Source organism: Plectropomus leopardus, chromosome 13 (genome assembly GCF_008729295.1).
Source record: "Plectropomus leopardus isolate mb chromosome 13, YSFRI_Pleo_2.0, whole genome shotgun sequence".
NCBI classification, from domain to species: Eukaryota; Metazoa; Chordata; class Actinopteri; order Perciformes; family Serranidae; genus Plectropomus; species Plectropomus leopardus.
Genome location: NC_056475.1, coordinates 474,907 through 494,906, shown reverse-complemented (window position 1 = coordinate 494,906; position 20,000 = coordinate 474,907). Strand labels below are relative to the sequence as shown.

Here is a 20,000-nt window from a genome sequence, read left to right as displayed (position 1 = left end):
TCAAAACTGACAGAGCGCCAGCCTTCAGGGCACGAAGGGGACGATACGACCGGATGGTCAGGTGTAAACGAAACTGAGTCGCCTGAAAACCCAGAAGGTTTTATGGCACCACTTTGAGGTTGTCCAGTCAGGACGAAACTTCAGCACAACGTCCAAAAGAAACGAGTCGGTTCACGGCAGCAAGTTGATAAGAAACAAAGAGAAGTAACTTTGAAAGTTCAACGAAGGAACAAAGTTTTCGGTGGATTGAATCCAAATTCAAACACAAATCAATCACCTTCTGGCTGGTGAGGACGGGGTTACCCTTAAACCGCGAACAAAGAAAGACAAACACAGCTAAGCTCGAGGATTTTGTCGTAACTTCCTCTAAACTTCACTCGGCCATTGAATTCTGTGTTTTGTTTTGCATATGAACTAACTCAGGATCTGTTTTCGAGTTTAGGTCCAGTTTCAGTCGTGGAAATTAAAGCAGAGGTCCAGAAGGGAAGACGTCTACTCTGATGCTTCCAGGGTGATGACACCCAGAGCAGGTTTACAAAAACTGAAAATGACGAGTTAGTGGACCGCATGGTCACTTCTAACCGTTTTTTTAATGCATGTCTACAAATAGTTCAAAACAGCCCATTATCCCCCAAAACAAACGCTCATTTCGCCCGTTTCTTCGAAGTGACACAGTTAGAACTGCATGAAAAACAGCGTACGTTTCTGTAAAGCACAGGTGCGTCACATTTGTCAACAATGCTTCAGAGACTACATAAACCACTCAACTGTTGCTTCAGAAAAGATTTCTGTAAAAGTAGAGTAAGGTTGGTAAAAAGTGTTCAGTGGCCCAAACGCTTCTGCGAAACTGAAACCAACTTCAGGGAGTGTTTGTTTTTGAGAAACAGGACTTTGGAGTGATGGCCGTTTGTTTTGTCTCTGCACCAGCGATAGCTGAGGCCGGAGGCATCATGCTTTCAGGTTGTCCATCTGTCTGTCGATCCCATTCTCATGAATGCGATAGAGTGTCTTGAGGGATTTTTTTTTTCCAAATTTGGCACAAACATCCACCGAGACTCAAAAATGATCTGAGATAGGTTTTGGTGGTCACAGGTCGCAGTGACCTTGTCTTTCTGTCCTTTCTCTTGAGCATGATAACTTTAAAAAAAAAAAACCTTAAGGGAATTTTTTAAAAAATTTGGCACAAATGTCCACTTGGAATAATAATGAATTATTAAGAATTTGCTGGTCAGGTCAAGTTTTCGTGAATGTGATATCTCAAGAACATCTTGAGGTTTTTTTTTTTTCAAATTTGGCACAAACTTTCACTTGGACTGAAGAATAAACTGATCGGACTTTGGTGGTCAAAGGTCACTGTGACTTTGTATCCGTCCCATTCTTGTGAATGCAATATCTCAACAACACCTCGTAGGATTTTCCTCAATTTTGGCACAAACGTCCACTTGGTCTCAAGAATAAACTCGGGGGGGGGGGGGGGGTGGGGGGGGGGGGGGGGGGGGGGGGGGGGAGGGGGGGTGGGGGGGGGGGGGATATCGGACTTTGGTGGTCAAAGGTCACTGCAACATCATAAAACATGTTTTTGGCCTTAACTTGAGAATTTTTGTGCTAATTATGATGAAACTCCACACAGCTGGATAAAGTGATGAAGGTTAACTTCACCGTGACATCATCGTGTTTTCTGTCCATCGCTCAGCATCGTATTTCGGGGGGGGGGCATTTGGTCAGATATTGATACTGATATTGAATTTGAAACAGAATCTTGGGTGCCAACTTGATACCACGGTGCAAACAATCGCAACGCAGTAATTTGAATTTTGGGGATAACGGGCTTTTGGTCCAGTTGGACATTTTTAGGATTAATGGGCGTTCAGACTTTTTAGCCATCGGAACAATGGGTATGACGCCTTTAAGAAACGCTTAAGAAACAACCTGGCAAACAAAAAAAAGAAAGAAAACATTTCAGGCTCAAGGGAACAGGATGTAGAAAACGAAAGCAGGTCTTCATGAGCGCCTGATGCTTTTTTATGCGTTCATGGTTTTTGCATTGAATTTGAATGTCGGACTCAAAACATCTGGTTGTGAAGTTTGTGTGTTTGAATTTTAACAAGAGAATCCGAAAAATATTTCTCAGGTAGGACGAGCAGCAGCGGGTCCGTTCTTGGAAACCAGTCGAGCTCTTCGACCGTTCTCACATTCAGAGGTCGACCACGACGAACGTTTCAAGGATCAAATTTGATGCAAAGTTCAGATCAAAAATCGTCCAGATGTTTTTCTTTGTGTTGGTGAGAAAAGAAAAGAACGATTTGGCTTCTCTTTAAATCTAAAAACATTATATGCAAATGATTCTAACTTATCGTATTTAAGTTTTATTGTCTTTAGGACTTTTTCCTGTTATTGTAACGAGGGGACATTACACTCAGACAGCATGTGTAGCAACACAAGCTCAACCGAACTCATATTTTGGTTCATTTTCTGCTTATTATGTTTATTTGAAAAAAAAAAACCAAACTGGTGTTACCATAAATTGGGAATTTCGCCAGGATTTGTTTTGCTTCACACATTTGTGGCAACAAAGAGATACACGTCTATCTTGATATATGGAGTCGTTACTCAGAAAGTAAGTTCTCTGAAACTATAAAAATCAGGTTAATAGTCCACATTTAATATCAGGTGCAGGAAAATGGCCGTCCGTGCGCTCAGCGAGTTGCCTCTTAAGATTATTTTACAGTTTATACCCTTTGAAAGCTGCAGCCACATGACTTTTTTGAGCAACTTGGTGGAAAATATTCCACAAATTACAAGAAATTTGTAGTAGAGAAAACTTTTTTTTAAGAAGTTAGGGGAAGATGTTAAGGGAAAACTATATTTATAATTATCACAATTACACATTAAAATGATGTTACAAAATTATCAGTTATTTGATTTGTTTTCCCTGGGGTTTTATTTTAAAAAAAAAAGATTTTCATGTTATTTTCTTGTACTTTTTTACTAGTTTCTTGCTAATTTTTGGGTAATTTCTTCTTAAGTTTTATTTCCTTTTACGAATGTTTTTTGAAAGAAATCAAGCCGATCTGCTGGGTTAAAAGGGTTAATATAACCTTAATGCATAAAACCAGAGTTTCTATTATTTGTGTTTTGGAGTTGTGCCTCTTTAAACTGATGCTAAACCCTTCAGGTACACTTATTGTTTATCATTATTGTAAGAAATTAAAGGGAATAATCCGCTGAATATAGGCACGTGTATGCTGTGGTTTATTTTGGTTTTTATTCTTTTAACTCGCAGTAATTTTACTTTTTGGTTGAAACAGCAGCCAATAATATCCAGATGATTTAACGTGTGGCTTTTTAATAATTAAAATATTATATTTTGATAGAGATTATTGATGAAGAGCTCAATGTCACAGTCATGGAAGACGATGTGTTTAAATCAAACATTTAAAGCAAGACTGAAATGACTTTTGAAGAGTTGTTAAAGAAACGATGTGATTTAGAAATCGAAAGAATTTAAGAGTAATGTGATATGAACACTTTGGTTTTTTATTTCATTGTGACTTAAAGAATATTTAGAGAAGTATTTTAAAAATGTAAATAAATTTCACTGCATTTTTTTAATGATGAAATATATTTTGAAGTCAGTAACAGAAACACGTTGTGGTCTCTTCTTTATTATGTCACTGTTCGATGTTTTCAGTGAAACCAGAAAACGAATGAAGTCGTTCAGTCTGAATGTGAATCATCTGCATCACTTTCACTCTCCACTATTCTTGTTTTTCCATTTTTTAATTTTAATTATTTGACCACGTTTTTAGTGTAAAGTCACAGTGTGCTTGTCTGAAAAGAGCCGATATTTTAGTCAGCATTCTTCATAAATAATAAATTAATATCATAACTCTTATCGAGCACGTTTCAATATTATAAAGTTCACAGAGCAATAAAAGCAAAATTCAGTCCCTCCAGGACTTCGCAATGTTTCGATTTTATTGACCACAGTTCTTCAGATTTACAGGCGTTTCTAGGATTTTTTTTTTTTAGATTTCAGGACATTTCTAAGATCTTAGGACGTTTGGATAGGATCAAATTTTTGCAAAACATTCTCACTCCCAACTGGTCTCATACTGACTTGCCAGTTTATGAGGTTTTGGGTAGCCGTCCCACCTCAAAACCCCGACGTCACAAACTGATGTGGAAGGTCACTGACAAACCTCAGCGTGTGAGGAGTCGGAGTGAGAAAGTGACGATTTTAGGGGCATTTTGAGAAGTTTCTGGGATTTTAGATTTCTAGAATTTTCAGATATTTCTCAGATTTGGAGACATTTCAAGATTTTAGGACATTCCCAGGATTTTTGGACATTTCTTGTATTTTAGGACATCAGTGTCTCAGCTGTGTCCTCTGTCGGGGGTGTGGGGGATCCTCCTCTGGCTCTGTTTTGATGCTGTTTTATGTCTCTGACACCTTATTAAGACTAAAAGGACAAAACATTCACAGTCAATCACTTTATTTTTATTGTCAATCAGAAAATGGTTGGGGGCCACCAGGGGCCTTGTCAGGGCCAGATTTGCCAGATTGGCCCTTGTGCGATGAGTTGAGGAGAATTTGAATGCGTTTTTTTTAAAAAAAAAAAAAAACTCCAGCCAAGTTTGTCAATTTCTTGAAAAGTCATTTAAAAGTTTTAAGACTTTGTTTGTGAAAGTGTGTGAGAAGCATTTTTACGGCACAGAGTCGCGTTTGGTGTAAAAACAGCTTCAGTCGGATCATTTCACAGCATAAAGGAGCTTTTTTAAGTGCTTTGCTGTATTTATTCATTCCTCTGCTGCCTGTTTGACCTCCGATTGTGTCGCCTGTTTGATCACGCTCTCACACCATCACACGTTCAAACACACGGCCAGATCTTTGTCATGCAGCGCTGCGACGGTGTGCTCACCGCCAAACTCTGCATTACCAGCCAATCAGCGCAGACGATGAAGACGATGGAGGAGGAGGAGGAGGAGGAGGAGGAGGAGGAGGAGGAGGAGGAGGGGCTGATGTGTTGACTGGGCTCACTTTGCTTTCTAATTAAAGCCTCAGATAACGAGAGGAGGCACGAGGACGACGGAGCTTCAGGAGGAAAAGGTGAGAGAATAAACTCATCACTCTGAATGACAGAATATTGAAAAAAAGGTGAATAATGTCGCACTAAAATATCTGCTCATTCTTGCAGTTCTTAAATTAGTTTCATATTAGTAACATTTGTGTGTGTGTAACATGTTGTGTTTTCTTAAATGTTTAATAAGAGCGTGATGATTGAACAAAGGAAAAAAAAGGAAGTTTGGTGATTATTTAGCAGAAAAACACATTTCGGCAGTTAAAATCACACTGATTTAAATCTGTTAACCACCTGGAAACCTGAGCAAAAATCACCTTAAAAAAAGAAAAAAATGACCACAAAAAGTGCTTAAAATTCTAACAAATGAAAAAATATTTAAAAATAATTATAACAATAATACAATAATAATAATAAAATATATCTTTCTCATCTATCTTATTTTCCCCTAACTTATTTTTAAGCTTTTGCCAAGTTGCTCGATGCCGTTTTCCAGTATTATTAAAATAAATCAGTCCATTAAAAAAAAAACCAACCTCTTTATAATATTAGTTTAGATATTTTTAAATATCGAAATAGTTTACTGCACAAGAAAAGTGATGTTGATTCGGGTATCAAAGGGTTAAATATTGGGAAGTACAGAAACTGCGGCAAATTAATTTCAGTTAACTTTGGGGTTAATCTGAGAAATATTTGGCAGCTGTGAGATTTAAATATTAAAGATCTGACAGCTTTGAACTTTTCTTGTTTGAGCCGATGTTGCCGATTAACGATAAAAGGTCGCAGCAGCACCTCCTCCTCCTCCTGCTCCTGCTCCTCCTCTGCAGTCCTGTATTGGGTTTCATTCCTGCAGTTCTGACTGAATGAATGCTGATCAATTATTTACAGAGAAGCTGAAGGTCAGGCGAGAAACCCCGAGAGACCCTTCGGCCCTGAAACAGACGCTCCTGAGCCACAACAGAGGACAGAGGACAGAAGACAGAGGACAGAGGACAGGACGAGACCGAGGGGACAGCCAGGACCAGGAGGACAGCCAGAGGTAAGACTGATCCGCATCACGTTTCAGGTTTTAATCCAGATCGAGTCTTGACAGCGGAAATGCTTCAAACAGTATTGTCGAATTATCAATTACAGAATTTTTAAAATTTGTTTTAGAAAAAAAATTCCCTTGCTTTTTTCTTTTTCCCCTAGCTTTTGAAAATAATTTTCTCAATCTACAAATTTCTTGCAATTCGTGGGACATTTCTTACCAGTTTTAGTACAACCTTTTTTCCCCATATTTTTGAAAATAAACTGAACAAATGTGTACAGATTTTAAGGGGTTAAATACTTGGCGTCTGAAAGTAACACAAGAAAAGTGATGTCGATCCAGGTTCCAAAGGGTTAACTGTGAAAGTTGATCTCAATTTTTTAAAATCCAAGACACCGAGTCTTTTTTTTTTTTTTTTTTTGTATTAGTTCAAATTTAGCCGCCTGACATGAGTAAAGTAAGCACGAAAAATGAACCGAAAAAAATAAATCTGGGAAACTGGCTTAAAAAAAGGTCAGAAAAAATAACTATTATTTAAACAATGTTCACTTTATATTTACTTATTCCCTCTGTTTTATTTAAAAGGGACCACGGCAGTTTAAAACCTAAATCTTACCATTATATCCAAATCTGGTAATCAAGTTTACCTTTAATTTAGTTGCATTTACTTAATTTTGTGAAGTTGTTTCAACTTCAAAATGACAAGTTGCATTAACTATTAGAAACTTAACTAAACCAAGTTTCCATGACTTCTCCGAACAGTCGTATTTAATGAGCAGAATTTATTAAACTGCCAAAGATAAAGTGAGCACAGCAGAGAATGAGCCAGATATTCGCTGTAAAATCTGACAGGCTGATGTAAATAATAATGTCAAAAACAAAGAAAATTTTAAGAAAAATGAACAATGGGATGTAACGTAAATATGACTTCAGACTTGGACGAGTGTCCTAACTTGATTTATTTAAGTTTTTAACACTTTGAGCAACATCATTTCCCTTGTTTTTTTTTTCAGTTGCAACAAATTCACAAAATGAAGTTAATACAACTCAGTTTTAAGTAAACTTAACTTAAGTAAAATTAACTTTACACTGAAATTATGTTTTTGTAGAAAAATTAGCAGCAACTGCACAGTTTTAAGTAAATACAACTCAGTTTTAAGAAAACTAAACAATTGGATTTAACATCAATACAACTTAAAACTTCCTTTGTCAAGGTGACTGGATTCCTAACTTGCAAACACTTAACACTAAACACTAAAAAGAGAATGGTAGAAAATAGAAATAGTAGAGAAATTTGCCAGTTTTGAGTTGCAACAACTTCACAAAATGAAGTCAATACAAGTCAGCTTTAAGAAAACTTAACATCAGCATCGTCAACATAACTTAGGACTGACAGTTATATCGCTCGCCTTTTTCATAGGAATTTGATTCCTAGCTTGATTTATTGACGTTAATAGATAAACAGTAGTAAGTGGTAGAAATACTATAGAAATGTGTCAGCAACTTTAAATTTGCAGCAACTTCAAAAAATCAAGTTCATACAGCTACATATGAAGAAACTTAAATATAAAGAAAGCATAACTATAGTTATATTTATTTACCTTTTTCAAGGTGTCAGTTCTGTAGATTTTTAAGTAAAATTAACTTTTCAACAGATTTGTCCGAACACTGACATTTTGTTTTAAACGATTGAGCAAAAACCTGTTTCATTCAAACAGAAAAATCTGTTGTGACGTCACTAAATACGTTTGTGTGCTTCCTGATGTCGACATAATAACTAAATAATCTCAGCCTGACAAAGTGTTACAGAGAGCACGTAACATTTAAAAGACTGTATTATTATTTTGGACTTTGATTTCTGCGTGTCCACCATAAATCCATTATAATTTTGCTGGCGTAAATCTACCCGTCTGGTTTCATTAATAAATATGAGACGCTCTTCAGCAGCACGTCAGAGCCAGCGTCGTGTTCCTGCTGAAGTCATGAATGTCTTTGACCCCGTTGTTCCAAAACATGGGCTTGAATTTAAACCCTGAAAATGACCCCAAACGTTTCAGCAGGAGACACCGAGCTGCCGCCCCGAGAGGCTCCGTGAACACTGAGGTTTCCGGAAGGCTTCGTTAATGATTGAGCGGCTAATTGAGCGAAACATAGTCTACATCAGCAGAACGCCGGCGGTACATTGTGAACGAGCTTTTCCAAACTAATCACTGTGTTTTCTCTCCGTCACAGACTTCCACAGACCGGAGACATGGGTCAGTCCCCGACAGACAGCGATTAGACGGACGGAGACAGAGACGGATCGATCGATCAGAGGAAGGACGAATGAAGGAAACCTCAGAGAGCGCGAAGAATCCGGCGAGATGACGGCACGGGAACCTGAACCGAACCTGCTCTGCCACAAATAGCCCTCAGAGGTTCATCATGGGGCTGAGCCAAGTCTCCAACGTCACTCCGGACATCGGTTTGGTGGCGGCGAGCAACGCCTCCGGCACCTCGTCCCTCCCTCCGTCGTCCTGCAGCATCGACGAATCCTACAAGTACGTCTTCCTGCCCGTCTGCTACTCGCTGACCTTCCTCTTCAGCCTCACCCTCAACTCGGTGGTGCTACTGCGCTCCTGCCGCCACCACAGCGGCTGTTGCGGCGGCGGCGGCGGTGGGCGACGCTGGAACACCTCGCTGATCTACATGGTAAACCTGGCCACCACCGACCTGATGTACGGCCTGTCCCTGCCCTTCCTCGTGGCGAGCTACGTGTTGAGGGACCGCTGGGTGTTCGGCGACTTCATGTGCCGCCTCGTCCGCTTCCTCTTCTACTTCAACCTCTACTGCTCCATCTTCTTCCTCACCTGCATCTCCGTGCACAGGTAGGACACCCGCACACGGCACCCGGTGCAGAATAAGCCCAACAATGATCAACGGCCGACAGTTGACTTGGTGTCCTAAGATCCTAGAAATGTCTTGAAATCCTAGGAATTTCCTAAAAAAATATGAGAAATGTCCTAAAATCCTAGAGACGTTGTAAGTTGGGCCTGTAGACTTGATTTTGTTGTTTGGACTCATTGTTTCAGTATTCAGAGCTTTAAACAGTCTTTAAAAGCCTCAAATCAGAATCTGTTTATGTCCTTACTGTTTAGACCACTGATACTCAACGTATGTCCTGGGGGCCAAATCTGGTCCCTGACAGGATCTGACAAAAATTGACATTTTCTAAGTGACAATAAAAATAAAGTGATTCACAGTGAGAATTATTTTTGTCCTTTTAGTCTCCATAAGGTGTCAGAGACATAAAACAGCATCAAAATAGAGTCAGAGGAGGGTCCCCCACACCCCCGACAGAGGACACAGCTGAGACACTGATGTCCTAAAAGCATAGAAATGTCCTAAAGTCCTTAAAACCCAAAATCTGAGAAATGTCCTAAAATCCTAAAAATGTCCTACAACCCCTGGTTGACCGTTTAAAGACTGTTAGAGGTTGTAACTCACCTGTGGATGTCCGTCCTCAGGTACCTGGGGATCTGCCACCCGATGAGGACCATCACTCTGGAGAGCAAGCGGGTGGTGAAGGGCACCTGTGCACTGGTGTGGGTGGTGGTCTTCATCCTCACCTGCCCCATCTTCAGGTTTGCTCAGACCGGATACCTGACCCGAGGGGCCGGTGTCGGGCCCGGAGCGGCGAGGGAAGGTGGAAACAGTTCTGGATCTCAGGACGACGGCGGGTACATGAACTGCTGGGATGACGCCATCGATAAGGAGTTTGCCGACTACGTCCCGTACGGCATCGTCCTCCACCTGCTGGGCTTCTTTGTGCCCTTCGTCATCATTGCCTGGTGCTACTCTCAGGTGGTCAGGACCATATTTCAGACCCTGCGCTCCCCGCCCAGTTCGATAGAGGGCGGCGAGGACGGTCCGGTGGGAGACGGGTTGTCAGAGGGAGTCAGAGAACGGGAGAGAACCTCCGTCTCCATCTCCGGATCGCAGTACTCACACTACATTCGGCGGCGGCGGAAATCCATCAAAACCATTGTGACCATCACGCTGCTGTTTGCGCTCTGCTTCCTGCCCTTCCACGTGACCCGGACGCTCTTCCTGCTCCTGCGGCGGGGGCAGCTCGGCGGCTGCAACGTCATGAAGACCGTCTCCATCTGCTACAAGGTCACCCGGCCGCTGGCCTCCTGTAACGCCTGGCTCAACGCCCTCCTCTACTTCCTGACGGGGGACAAAGGCGCCCCCTGCTGCTGGCCGACAGAACACGCCGTCCGCAGAGACCGCCGCAGCGGCTCCCTCTGGTGGCCGCTGAAGATCCTGAAAAAAGAGGGTGTGGGAGAGGACGACCCAGACGCCGCCGAGAAGATAGAAAGGGTGGTGCACATGGAGAACGAGTCCAAGTCCTCAAGGGTCATCTTCTAAATCAGTGACTCGCTGTGTCGGGGCCTGTAGAGTTTGGGGACAGTCTAAAAACTGTTGACGTTAATCCAATTTAACAGAACCAAAGACTTGTTTTTGTTGTTTGGACTCATCGTTTCAGTATTCAGACAAGTTTTGAAAGCAAAAATCAGAATCTGTTTAAGTCCTTACTGTTTAGACCACTGATACTCAACGTGTGTCCTAGGGGCCAAATCTGGCCCCTGGTGGCCCCCCAACCATTTTCTAATTCACCGTAAAAATAAAGATAAAGATTCACAGTGAGAATAGTTTTTGTCCTTTTAGTCTCCATAAGGTGTCAGAGACATAAAACAGCATCAAAACAGAGCTTTTTGATCCAAATAGAGCCAGAGGAGGATCCCCCACACCCCCGACAGAGGACACAGCTGAGACACTGATGTCCTAAAATACTAGAAATGTCCTAAATTACAAGAAATGTTCTAAAATCTAGAAACTCCTGTCAATCTAAGAAACATCCTAAAATCTGGGGAATGTCCTAAAATCGTAGACACGTCCTAAAATCTTTTAAAAAAACATCCTAAAACCCTAAAAATGTTCTAAAATCCTTGAAACCTCCTAAAATTACAGAAAACTCCTAAAATCAAAGGTCTTAACATCCAAGACGTCCTAAAAATTTTTAAAAAGTTGTAAAATCTTGAAAAATGTTGCACGATCCTAGAAACTTCCTGCAAACGAAGACACCTCCTAAAATCTGAGAAACATCCAAAAATCCTATAAAGATTCAAAAATCTTCTAAAAATGTCCTACAATCAGAGAAACGTCCCAAAATTAAAGACATCTCACTAAAATCTCAGAAATGTCCTGAAAACCCAACAAATGTTGTAAAATCTTGAAAAATGTAAAATCCTAAAATCCGTTAAAGATTCTAAAATCTTAATCTTAATCTCCTTGTTAAATAGATGGTAAATAAATACATTTTTTTAGAATCCTAGAAACATGTACGGGGCCGCTGTGACTGGCCCCCCAGCCCCCGGCCCCCGTAAGGCAGGCTGAGTCCCTGCTGTGCTGCTGGAGGACGATTTTTTGGGGCGAGAATGATGAATTTTGAGTGCACACCTGACGTCTGTGGCGGCTCACTTCTGGTCACGTGACATTATTGTCACCTGAGAGGCTTAAAGGGGAACGCCTCCTGGTTTAAAACTTGACCTCCTCCTGCTGACCTTTGACCCTGTGACGGAGGATGCGACCTGCTCCGTGGAGCGTTAACGGGCTGCTGACTCTGTTGGTTTTCACTCCTCGTGTCAGGAAAGACAAACTCGTGTCCTGGAACATTAACACGTGTCACTTCCTTAAATGTCACCGGCGGACGCTCGCCGCTTCACCTGCTGCTGCTGCTGCTGCTGCTGCTGCTGCTGCTGCTGCTGCTGCTGCTGCTGCTGCTGCTGCTGCTGCTGCTGCTGCTGTTGTTGTTGTTGTTGTTGTTGTTGTTGTTGTTGTTGTTGTTGTTGTTGTTGTTGTTGTTGAGCTCAGGTCGTTCTGTGACGTTGCACCTCGGTCTTATTTTTGGTGTATTCTGAGGATTAAAGTCTGCTGTTGACGGCGGCGCTGTGTGTCGGCGGCCTGGTTCATGGTTAACGCGAGGATCCGCTCGCTCTCACAATCATTAACGACACGTCTGCGGCTCCGACTGAAACACTGAAACTCAACACACGACACACCTCACGCACACAGCCGTGCTCCGAAATAATGTCGAAATGAACAAAACTGGTCATTTAAAGAAAGAATATGTGGAAATAATTAGATTTCTTTATACAATTTACAGATTATTGTAGTTTAAACACGAGAAAACTGTAATACAAAAGAGTACAATTTTGTTAAAATGACAAAATTACAGTATTAAAATAACACTTTCAAGGTAGTTTTTTTTTACATTCATACATACACTATATTACCAAAAGTATTCGCTCACCTGCCTTTACTCATACTATGAACTGAAGTGCCATCCCATTCCTAACCCATAGAGTTCAATATGATGTCGGTCCACCTTTTGCAGCCATTACAGCTTCAACTCTTCTGGGAAGACTGTCCACAAGGTTGAGGAGAGTGTTTATAGGAATTTTTGACCATTCTTCCAAAAGCGCATTGGTGAGGTCACACACTGATGTTGGTCGAGAAGGCCTGGCTCTCAGTCTCCGCTCTAATTCATCCCAAAGGTGTTCTATCGGGTTCAGGTCAGGACTCTGTGCAGGCCAGTCAAGTTCATCCACACCAGACTCTGTCATCCATGTCTTTATGGACCTTGCTTTGTGCACTGGTGCACAGTCATGTTGAAAGAGGAAGGGGCCCGCTCCAAACTGTTCCCACAAGGTTGGGAGCATGGAATTGTCCAAAATGTTTTGGTATCCTGAAGCATTCAAAGTTCCTTTCACTGGAACTAAGGGGCCAAGCCCAGCTCCTGAAAAACAACCCCACACCATAATTCCTCCTCCACCAAATTTCACAGTCGGCACAATGCGGTCTGAAATGTACCGTTCTCCTGGCAACCTCCAAACCCAGACTCGTCCATCAGATTGCCAGATGGAAAAGCGTGATTCATCACTCCAGAGAACGCGTCTCCACTGCTCTAGAGGCCAGTGGCGGCGTGCTTTACACCATTGCATCCGACGCTTTGCATTGCACTTGGTGATGTGTGGCTTGGCTGCAGCTGCTCGGCCATGGAAACCCATTCCATGAAGCTCTCTGCGTACTGTACTTGGGCTAATCTGAAGGTCACATGAAGTTTGTAGCTCTGTAGCAATTGACTGTGCAGAAAGTCGGCGACCTCTTTGCACTATGCGCTTCAGCATCCGCTGACCCCTCTCCGTCACTTTACGTGGCCTACCACTTCGTGGCTGAGTTGCTGTTGTTCCCAAACGCTTCCATTTTGTTATAATAGCGCTGACAGTTGACTGTGGAATATTTAGGAGCGAGGAAATTTCACGACTGGATTTGTTGCACAGGTGGCATCCTATGACAGTTCCACGCTGGAATTCACTGAGCTCCTGAGAGCGGCCCATTCTTTCACAAATGTCTTGTTTCACAGTCTGCATGCCTGAGTGCTTGATTTTATACACCTGTGGCATTTTGTTAAAATGACAAAATTACAGTATTAAAATAACACTTTCAAGGTAGTTTTTTTTTACATTCATACATATGAAGCCTACAGACGGATTTTACTATCAATTTTAAAACATCAGTGTTACATTTTTACAACTTTCCTATTGATGTCCACTCTAAAACGTTTTAATACAAAATGTTTTTGGCATAAATATTCAAACCAAAAACAGATTTTTTTCCTGCTTGTAACAGCTGTTTGCCTTTGAAGGTATGTTTTCTTTAAAAAATGAACGCCCCTTTTCTGGCAATTTTAAATAATAATATTGGCTTTTTTTCTTTCTCTCTTGACTTTAAAAACTTTTCTTTTGGAAAATTTTAAAGAATAATTTTGATTTTTAATTTTTTGTTCTTTAAAAATTCATTATTTTCATTATTGTTGGAATTTCACATTTCTGACGGTCCTTGAACATATCGTGTGTTATTACACAGGTTTGCAAGAGAAAATTCCAGGACTTTCCAAACCTTTCAGATTATATTTTGTGTTTCAAAACTTTTCCAGTCCTGGAAATTGCTATTTGCAAACTCCATGACATTTCCGTTTTTTAATGACCCTACTAAGCTGACATCATGAAGGTTTTTGTGATTTCATGACGTTCTTCACAAAAATACAAATGGACATAATTAGCTGACGTCTACGCAGCAGCTGATTGGCTCTGGGTTTGATGAGGTAACATCGAACCACCGGTCCTAAAATCATTTATCATTAAGGCATTTTTATTCTGATGGATGAGGCAGTTTACAGAGTTAATCAGAGGCAGCTGAGCTCATCACAGCATCAATAATAAAACATTTTCCCGCGTTAATAAAAGGCACCGAATTCATTCACTTAAGATTAAGGCCTTCATTGGTATTAAAACGTCTTAAATCATTCAAGTCTTAAAAACGATGATCAGAAAATCTCACATTAATTTGCACCGTTCGTTATTGTGACGGAGGAGTGATCACGATGAAATATATCAAGTAAAAATACTTTTCAAGAACTTTTTTTTCTTTAAAAGAGTTTTTCATATGGATGGTTATATTAAAGATTGTTCCATTATTGTGTTTCATCTTTTATTCAATTATTTTATATTAAATGTAGATTTCTGTGTTTTGGCACAAAAGAGGAATAAAAAACAACAAAACATCAACACGATGTATCAGAGCGTTGAGAAATCTGAAGGTTTGTTTTTCGGCAAAAATCCAGGCACTCCTCTCTCTGTTAAAGTCATTTCACTTAGTGCACAGCACGCACCATGAGAGCTCAGTCTGCGGTCCCTGCTGGTGAAACAGGCAGCTTAAAGTCACAGTGACACCTGGGTGGAGGAGTTACAGGACTGTAACCAGCCGGCGGTCTGCAGACTGTGGGGATTAACGGTATTTTTTATTTCTAACTCTGTGAATTTAGGATTTATTTGGACCAAAGCGGAGCTGCTGATTGGATGAACAGAAGACTTACTAACTAGATCACTAACAAGACGCTTTGTGTGAGTTGGATTTTGTTTCTGTCCGGTCTGAATGGAGTGTGTTTTATGACGTCTTCGGTTACCGAGAAAGAGAAAGCTGAATTATGAAAATGTTCAGTTGAGGAAAATATCCGTCATGCTGCGTTCACACAGAAGGCAAAGCCAGCGTTTTGTGCAGCGAGTTCACATACGGTCAATGAAAAGACGAGAAACGGACACAAATTCACACTGGGCGGTGAGATGGAAGCGATGCGATGGAAGTGAAAGCGCGTCTATTCAAGCACAGCTGCTGCTCCGGAAATACTCCTGCAGCCGTAAACGAGCGAGTAACACAACGTTTTTATCGTGTTCGGCGTAGAAAGCATGAGAATATTACTGTTATCAACATTTGAAGGTTTCTGTTTGGCCTCAGTCTCGGGGCACCAAATGTGTGAGAGCCAAAGAGGCGCCGCTCAGCTTGGCGGCACATCGTCTTGGTCGCCACTCGCGGTTTGCACGACGCAAACTGCAAAAACATCAGTTCTGACTCTTTCTGTCGTGAACGTTTGATCAGTTTTTTTACTAAAAAAATCTGTGACGTCATCACAGCACGAAGCCTACGAGGCGAGCGGGAGCTGGTGGGCGGAGCCAGCGGGAGAAACACTCCTGCACCGGAGGGCAGAAACCCGGCGAGCAGCTCCATCTTTGGCCCGCTGTCCGAGTACAGAATTTAAAATGGCGCGTGATTCCTCGCAGCGAGCTGCTGCTGACGGTCTGCAGACTGAGATAAAGACTCTGGTGAGGGTTTTGTTTGACAGAGCGGCTCATCAGACGAGCGTGGCGGTGGATCCTCGCCTCAGATATCGGTCGTCTGCAGGACGCCGCCGTCTGATGGTTTTGACTTGCTGCTGTCGATAAAGTTTCGAACAGATCAAACCTGATCGGCGTGCGTCAGCTCCCACCGAATGTCGTCCACCAGCCTGTAGTTCAGCCGGCGGTAGTTTTCGGGGTGAAGTCGGCGCTGTCGCCACACCTCCTCATACAGGCTGCGGACGACCGGCGGCAGCGGCGGGAAGCCGGCGGTGCGAGCCAGCGTCTGGTGATAGTCCCACTGGTCCTGGTCCAGGATCAGCAGGTGGCGCTGCAGGACGCCACGCTCCTCCTTCTCCCGCAGCTCCCGCCGGACCTCCTCCTCCATCTGAGCGGCGGACGGTAAAGAGACGGAGCCGTCCAACACAGACAGAGCGAACTGGACCTGAAGACACCAGACCGGATTCAACAACCAGAGAGACAGAGGGACAGACAGAGGGACGGAGCGTCTCTGCTGGACCTCAGCTGAGTCCAGACCACAAATGATTTTGGAGTAAATAAAAATTTGGGCGGTTTATTTCTCTTTAGAAATATTTGAGTTTTTTTTCTTTAAAAACTTTTTGATCGTTTTTCTTTGATGATTGTTACTTTAAAACCTTTTTTCTGGGATTTTTAAGATCAAGTTTTTTCTTTATAAATTTTTGTTTCAAAGTTTTTGCAACTTTCAAAGAAAAAAATCCTGGCTTTTTTATTAAAATATTTAAGTTTCAGATGATCCTTGAAAACATCACTGCGTTATTATGCAGGTTTGTGAAGCAAAATTCCAGGATTTTCCAAAAATTTCAGGGTATATTTATTTAGTTTTCCATATTTTTCCAGTCCTGGACACCACAATTTGCAAATTCCATGACTTTTCCAGATTTTCCAGGACCGTAGGAACACCTGAGCTCACCTGACAGTTGAAGTGGGGGAAGGGGCAGACGGTTTTGCAGATGCCGATGAAGAAGAGCGACGGGAAGGCGGGGGGCATCAGGAAGCGGTACAGGGGGGACACCAGGTGGTCCTGGACCTGCAGACCCAGCTGAGACGTGTCCAGGAACGGGAAGCTGAAGTTGTAGCCGGTGCAGAACATCAGGACGTCAGCGGCGGCGGTCGAGCTGTCCTGCAACATCAACACACTCATAAACAACCGGTCAAAGTTCTCCTGGAGGAGCAGCCGGCGGCAGGAAGAGCGTACCGAACCTCCGTCAGTGCTCCGACACACCGAACCTCCGCCGTGTAATAAGTAGTTCAGTATTTTGTTGGTCTTCTGTGCTCTGCTGGACCTGAGTGACCGGTGTGGGTGTTTTCGTGGTACACGTGTACTGACAGTAAAACAAACCTTATATACCTTTGAACCTTGTTACGTCTGTTCTTTGACTCACTCACAGCAGCTCAGACTGTTTCAGTCCCGTCCAGAAAAAACCTCCGCAGACCGACTGTCCGCTCCGATATCTGATGGTCGGCCCCGCAGGGCCCCTCAGTGAACGACAAACAGCCAAATATTCAGCGGTGCAGAGTGACTCCTTCGACTTTAATCATGTAAGACGTTATTTCTCGACAGAAAGCTGTGGCTGGTTTGAGCTGGTTTGCGTGCTGCGTGGGTGGTAACTTCGGAGAACGCTCGTCACGTGGCTGGCGAGCAGGAAGTGAAAGTAAAGCCCTGTTCACAGCGCGACCCTTCACCCACCTGGAAACGAAGGCCGCCGTCCTCCTCGACCGCCACCACGGAGCTGGACTGTTGGATCCCGGCCGGCAGAGGACAGGTGAGACGAGGACGGCCGTGACTCAGAGTCACCTGGACAGAGACAGAAGGAGACTCAGAGACATGACGATGAAGCTGGAGGTGAATTTACTGTCAGCGGTTTGTTACCTGAGCTCCAGCTTTAGCCAGCTCGATGGAAATGTCCAAACCTGAAGCTTTGGCTCCCAGAACGACCACCGACCGGCCCGAGAACACCTCCGCACACCTGTATGCATGGCTGTGGAGCACCGCCCCTTCAGAGAGACACCCAGTCAGCCCAGACCAGGACTAGAGGCTAATGGTTAGCTTAGCATAAAGACCAGAGGCTAACTTTTAGCTTAGCATAAACACCAGAGGTTTGCATGAAGACCAAATGCTAATATTTCTAGTATTTCGGACCTTAATTAGATTTTAGGAAATTTCGAGAATTTTTGGACTTTTCACAGATTTTAATTTGAGGACACCTCTGGACGTGTTTTGGATTTTAGGATGTTTTAGAATTTTAGGACATTTCTAGTATTTTGAATGGTAACTGGACTGTACTTATATCGCACTTATCTAGTCTTTTTGACCCCTCAAAGCACTTTCACATTACATCGTCACTTTCACACACTTTCACACACTGGTGGCCGAGGCCACCGTTTTTCACCTGCTGCTCAGTAACCGTTCACACGCACTCAAACTCTGATGACGCAGCATCGGGAGCAATGTGGGGTTCAGTATTTTGCCCAAGGATACTTCGATATGTTGCCCGAAGGAACCGTGGATCGAACCACCGACCTTCTCATTAGAGGACGACCCACTCTACCTCTGAGCCACAGACGTCTTTTTCGGACATTTCCAGTATTTGAGGACATCAGTGTCTCAGCTGTGTCCTCTGTGGGGGTGCGGGGGATCCTCCTCTGGTCCCTTTTAATGCTGTTTTATGTCTCTGACTCCTTATGGAGACTAAAAGTAAAACTTAGACAGAAACGTATTTTAGCGGACTGTACCTTTAAAGTTCTCGATCCCCGGTATGTGCGGGACGTGCGGGTCGGAGTAATGCCTGAAAAAGAAATCGGAGCCTGTCAGTGACAAACACAGACAGCGTCTCTGGTTTCTGGACCAGTCACATGAAACTGATGTTGAAGTTTCCTCTCAGAGCGTCAGATCAGAAGCTGAACGCAGAGAGAAGAAAGTGAAATTTATTTCTCTTCTCACCCCGAGCAGATGAAGACCGAGTCGAAGGTTTCTGTTTTCTGACAACCGGACGAATCTGACGATGTCACTTCCCATGTCGTCCTCGCCTCTTCGCCCTCCGTCGCCACGACGACGGGCTTCACGTTTTCCACGGCCGTGTTGAACTGACACACAGAAGAGGAATCACCGTGAGGAACGAGGCTCGTGTGACAGACGTGAAGACCTCCAGCTTTCCATTAAACGACCCGCACTGGAATGTAACTGAGTACTTTTACTCGAGTACTGACTCAAAGTACTTGTGCTTGAGTATTTTACATCTTAAGCTACTTTCTCCTTCTGCTCCTCTACATCTCAAGACACACACGTCGTACATTTTATTCACACGGTCAGGGAAATCCTGGAAAAGTCATTGAATTTGCAAAGAGCAATTTCAAAAGCTGGAAAAATTTTGGAATTCTGTTTCACAAACCTGGAGAACAACATATGATGTGTTTTTGTGGCTTTGATAAATTGCCAAAAGTTTAAAGGAAAAAAAAAAGCCAGATTTCTAAAAGAAAAAAAAAACCCCAAACAAAACAAAACATGGGAATCTCCTTAATATTTTCTTCAAAGATGTCCAATTTTAAAAGGAAAATGAGAAAAAAAAAATTAAAAACAGCCAATTTTTTTATAGCCTGAAATGGTTTAAAAAATGTCAAGCAAAAACCCAAATGTTGCTAAATATTTTCCTCAAAAATCCCTAAAAATTCTATAAGAAAAAAAACCTTTTTTTTTTTTAATTGCTGAAAAAAAAATAATCATAAATGTTTCTCTAAATATCACCAAAAAATATTTAGGGAATAAAAATAGCCAAAACCTGTGAAAAAAAACCCAAAATATTTTAACAAATAACTAAAAAGCCTCAGCCCCTCCCCCCAAAAAATCATATGAGCAGCAGGAGGAAGATCAGAAGGAGCAGCAGGAGCAGGAGCAGCAGCAGGAGGAACAACAGGAGCAGGAGCAGCAGGAGGAGGAAGATCAGCAGCAGGAGCAGGAGGAGCAGCAGCAGGAGGAGCAGGAGCAGGAGCAGGAGGAGGAGCAGGAGCAGGAGCAGGAGCAGCAGCAGCAGCAGCAGCAGGAGGAGGAACAACAGGAGCAGGAGCAGCAGGAGG

General features: G+C 42.7%; 3 protein-coding genes across 3 annotated transcripts in view; 2 read left to right on the top strand and 1 right to left on the bottom strand.

Annotated features, from left to right (window-relative positions):
* The window catches only part of LOC121952683, a 6,128-nt gene extending 5,155 nt beyond the window's left edge, over window positions 1–973 (top strand). The window contains exon 7 of the mRNA XM_042499488.1: window positions 1–973. This exon is cut by the window's left edge and continues 216 nt beyond it. The gene's annotated coding sequence lies outside the window, so the exon portion shown is untranslated.
* Window positions 974–7,871: 6,898 nt separating this feature from the next.
* LOC121952889 (P2Y purinoceptor 3-like) lies at window positions 7,872–10,749 on the top strand. Its single transcript, XM_042499756.1, has 2 exons — window positions 7,872–8,978; window positions 9,618–10,749. Exons 1-2 carry the CDS (start codon window positions 8,536–8,538, stop codon window positions 10,519–10,521), a joined length of 1,347 nt encoding a protein of 448 aa, XP_042355690.1. The 5' UTR covers window positions 7,872–8,535; the 3' UTR covers window positions 10,522–10,749.
* A 3,246-nt stretch (window positions 10,750–13,995) lies between these two features.
* The window catches only part of LOC121952682 (flavin-containing monooxygenase FMO GS-OX-like 2), an 11,269-nt gene continuing 5,264 nt past the window's right edge, over window positions 13,996–20,000 (bottom strand). The window contains exons 2-7 of the mRNA XM_042499487.1: window positions 18,871–19,085; window positions 18,663–18,715; window positions 17,800–17,924; window positions 17,617–17,724; window positions 16,840–17,049; window positions 13,996–16,332 (exon numbers count right to left, since the gene is read on the bottom strand). Of these exons, the coding sequence (XP_042355421.1) occupies window positions 16,009–16,332; window positions 16,840–17,049; window positions 17,617–17,724; window positions 17,800–17,924; window positions 18,663–18,715; window positions 18,871–19,085 (1,035 nt within the window). The 3' untranslated portion in view covers window positions 13,996–16,008. The remainder of the gene's footprint in view (window positions 16,333–16,839; window positions 17,050–17,616; window positions 17,725–17,799; window positions 17,925–18,662; window positions 18,716–18,870; window positions 19,086–20,000) is intronic.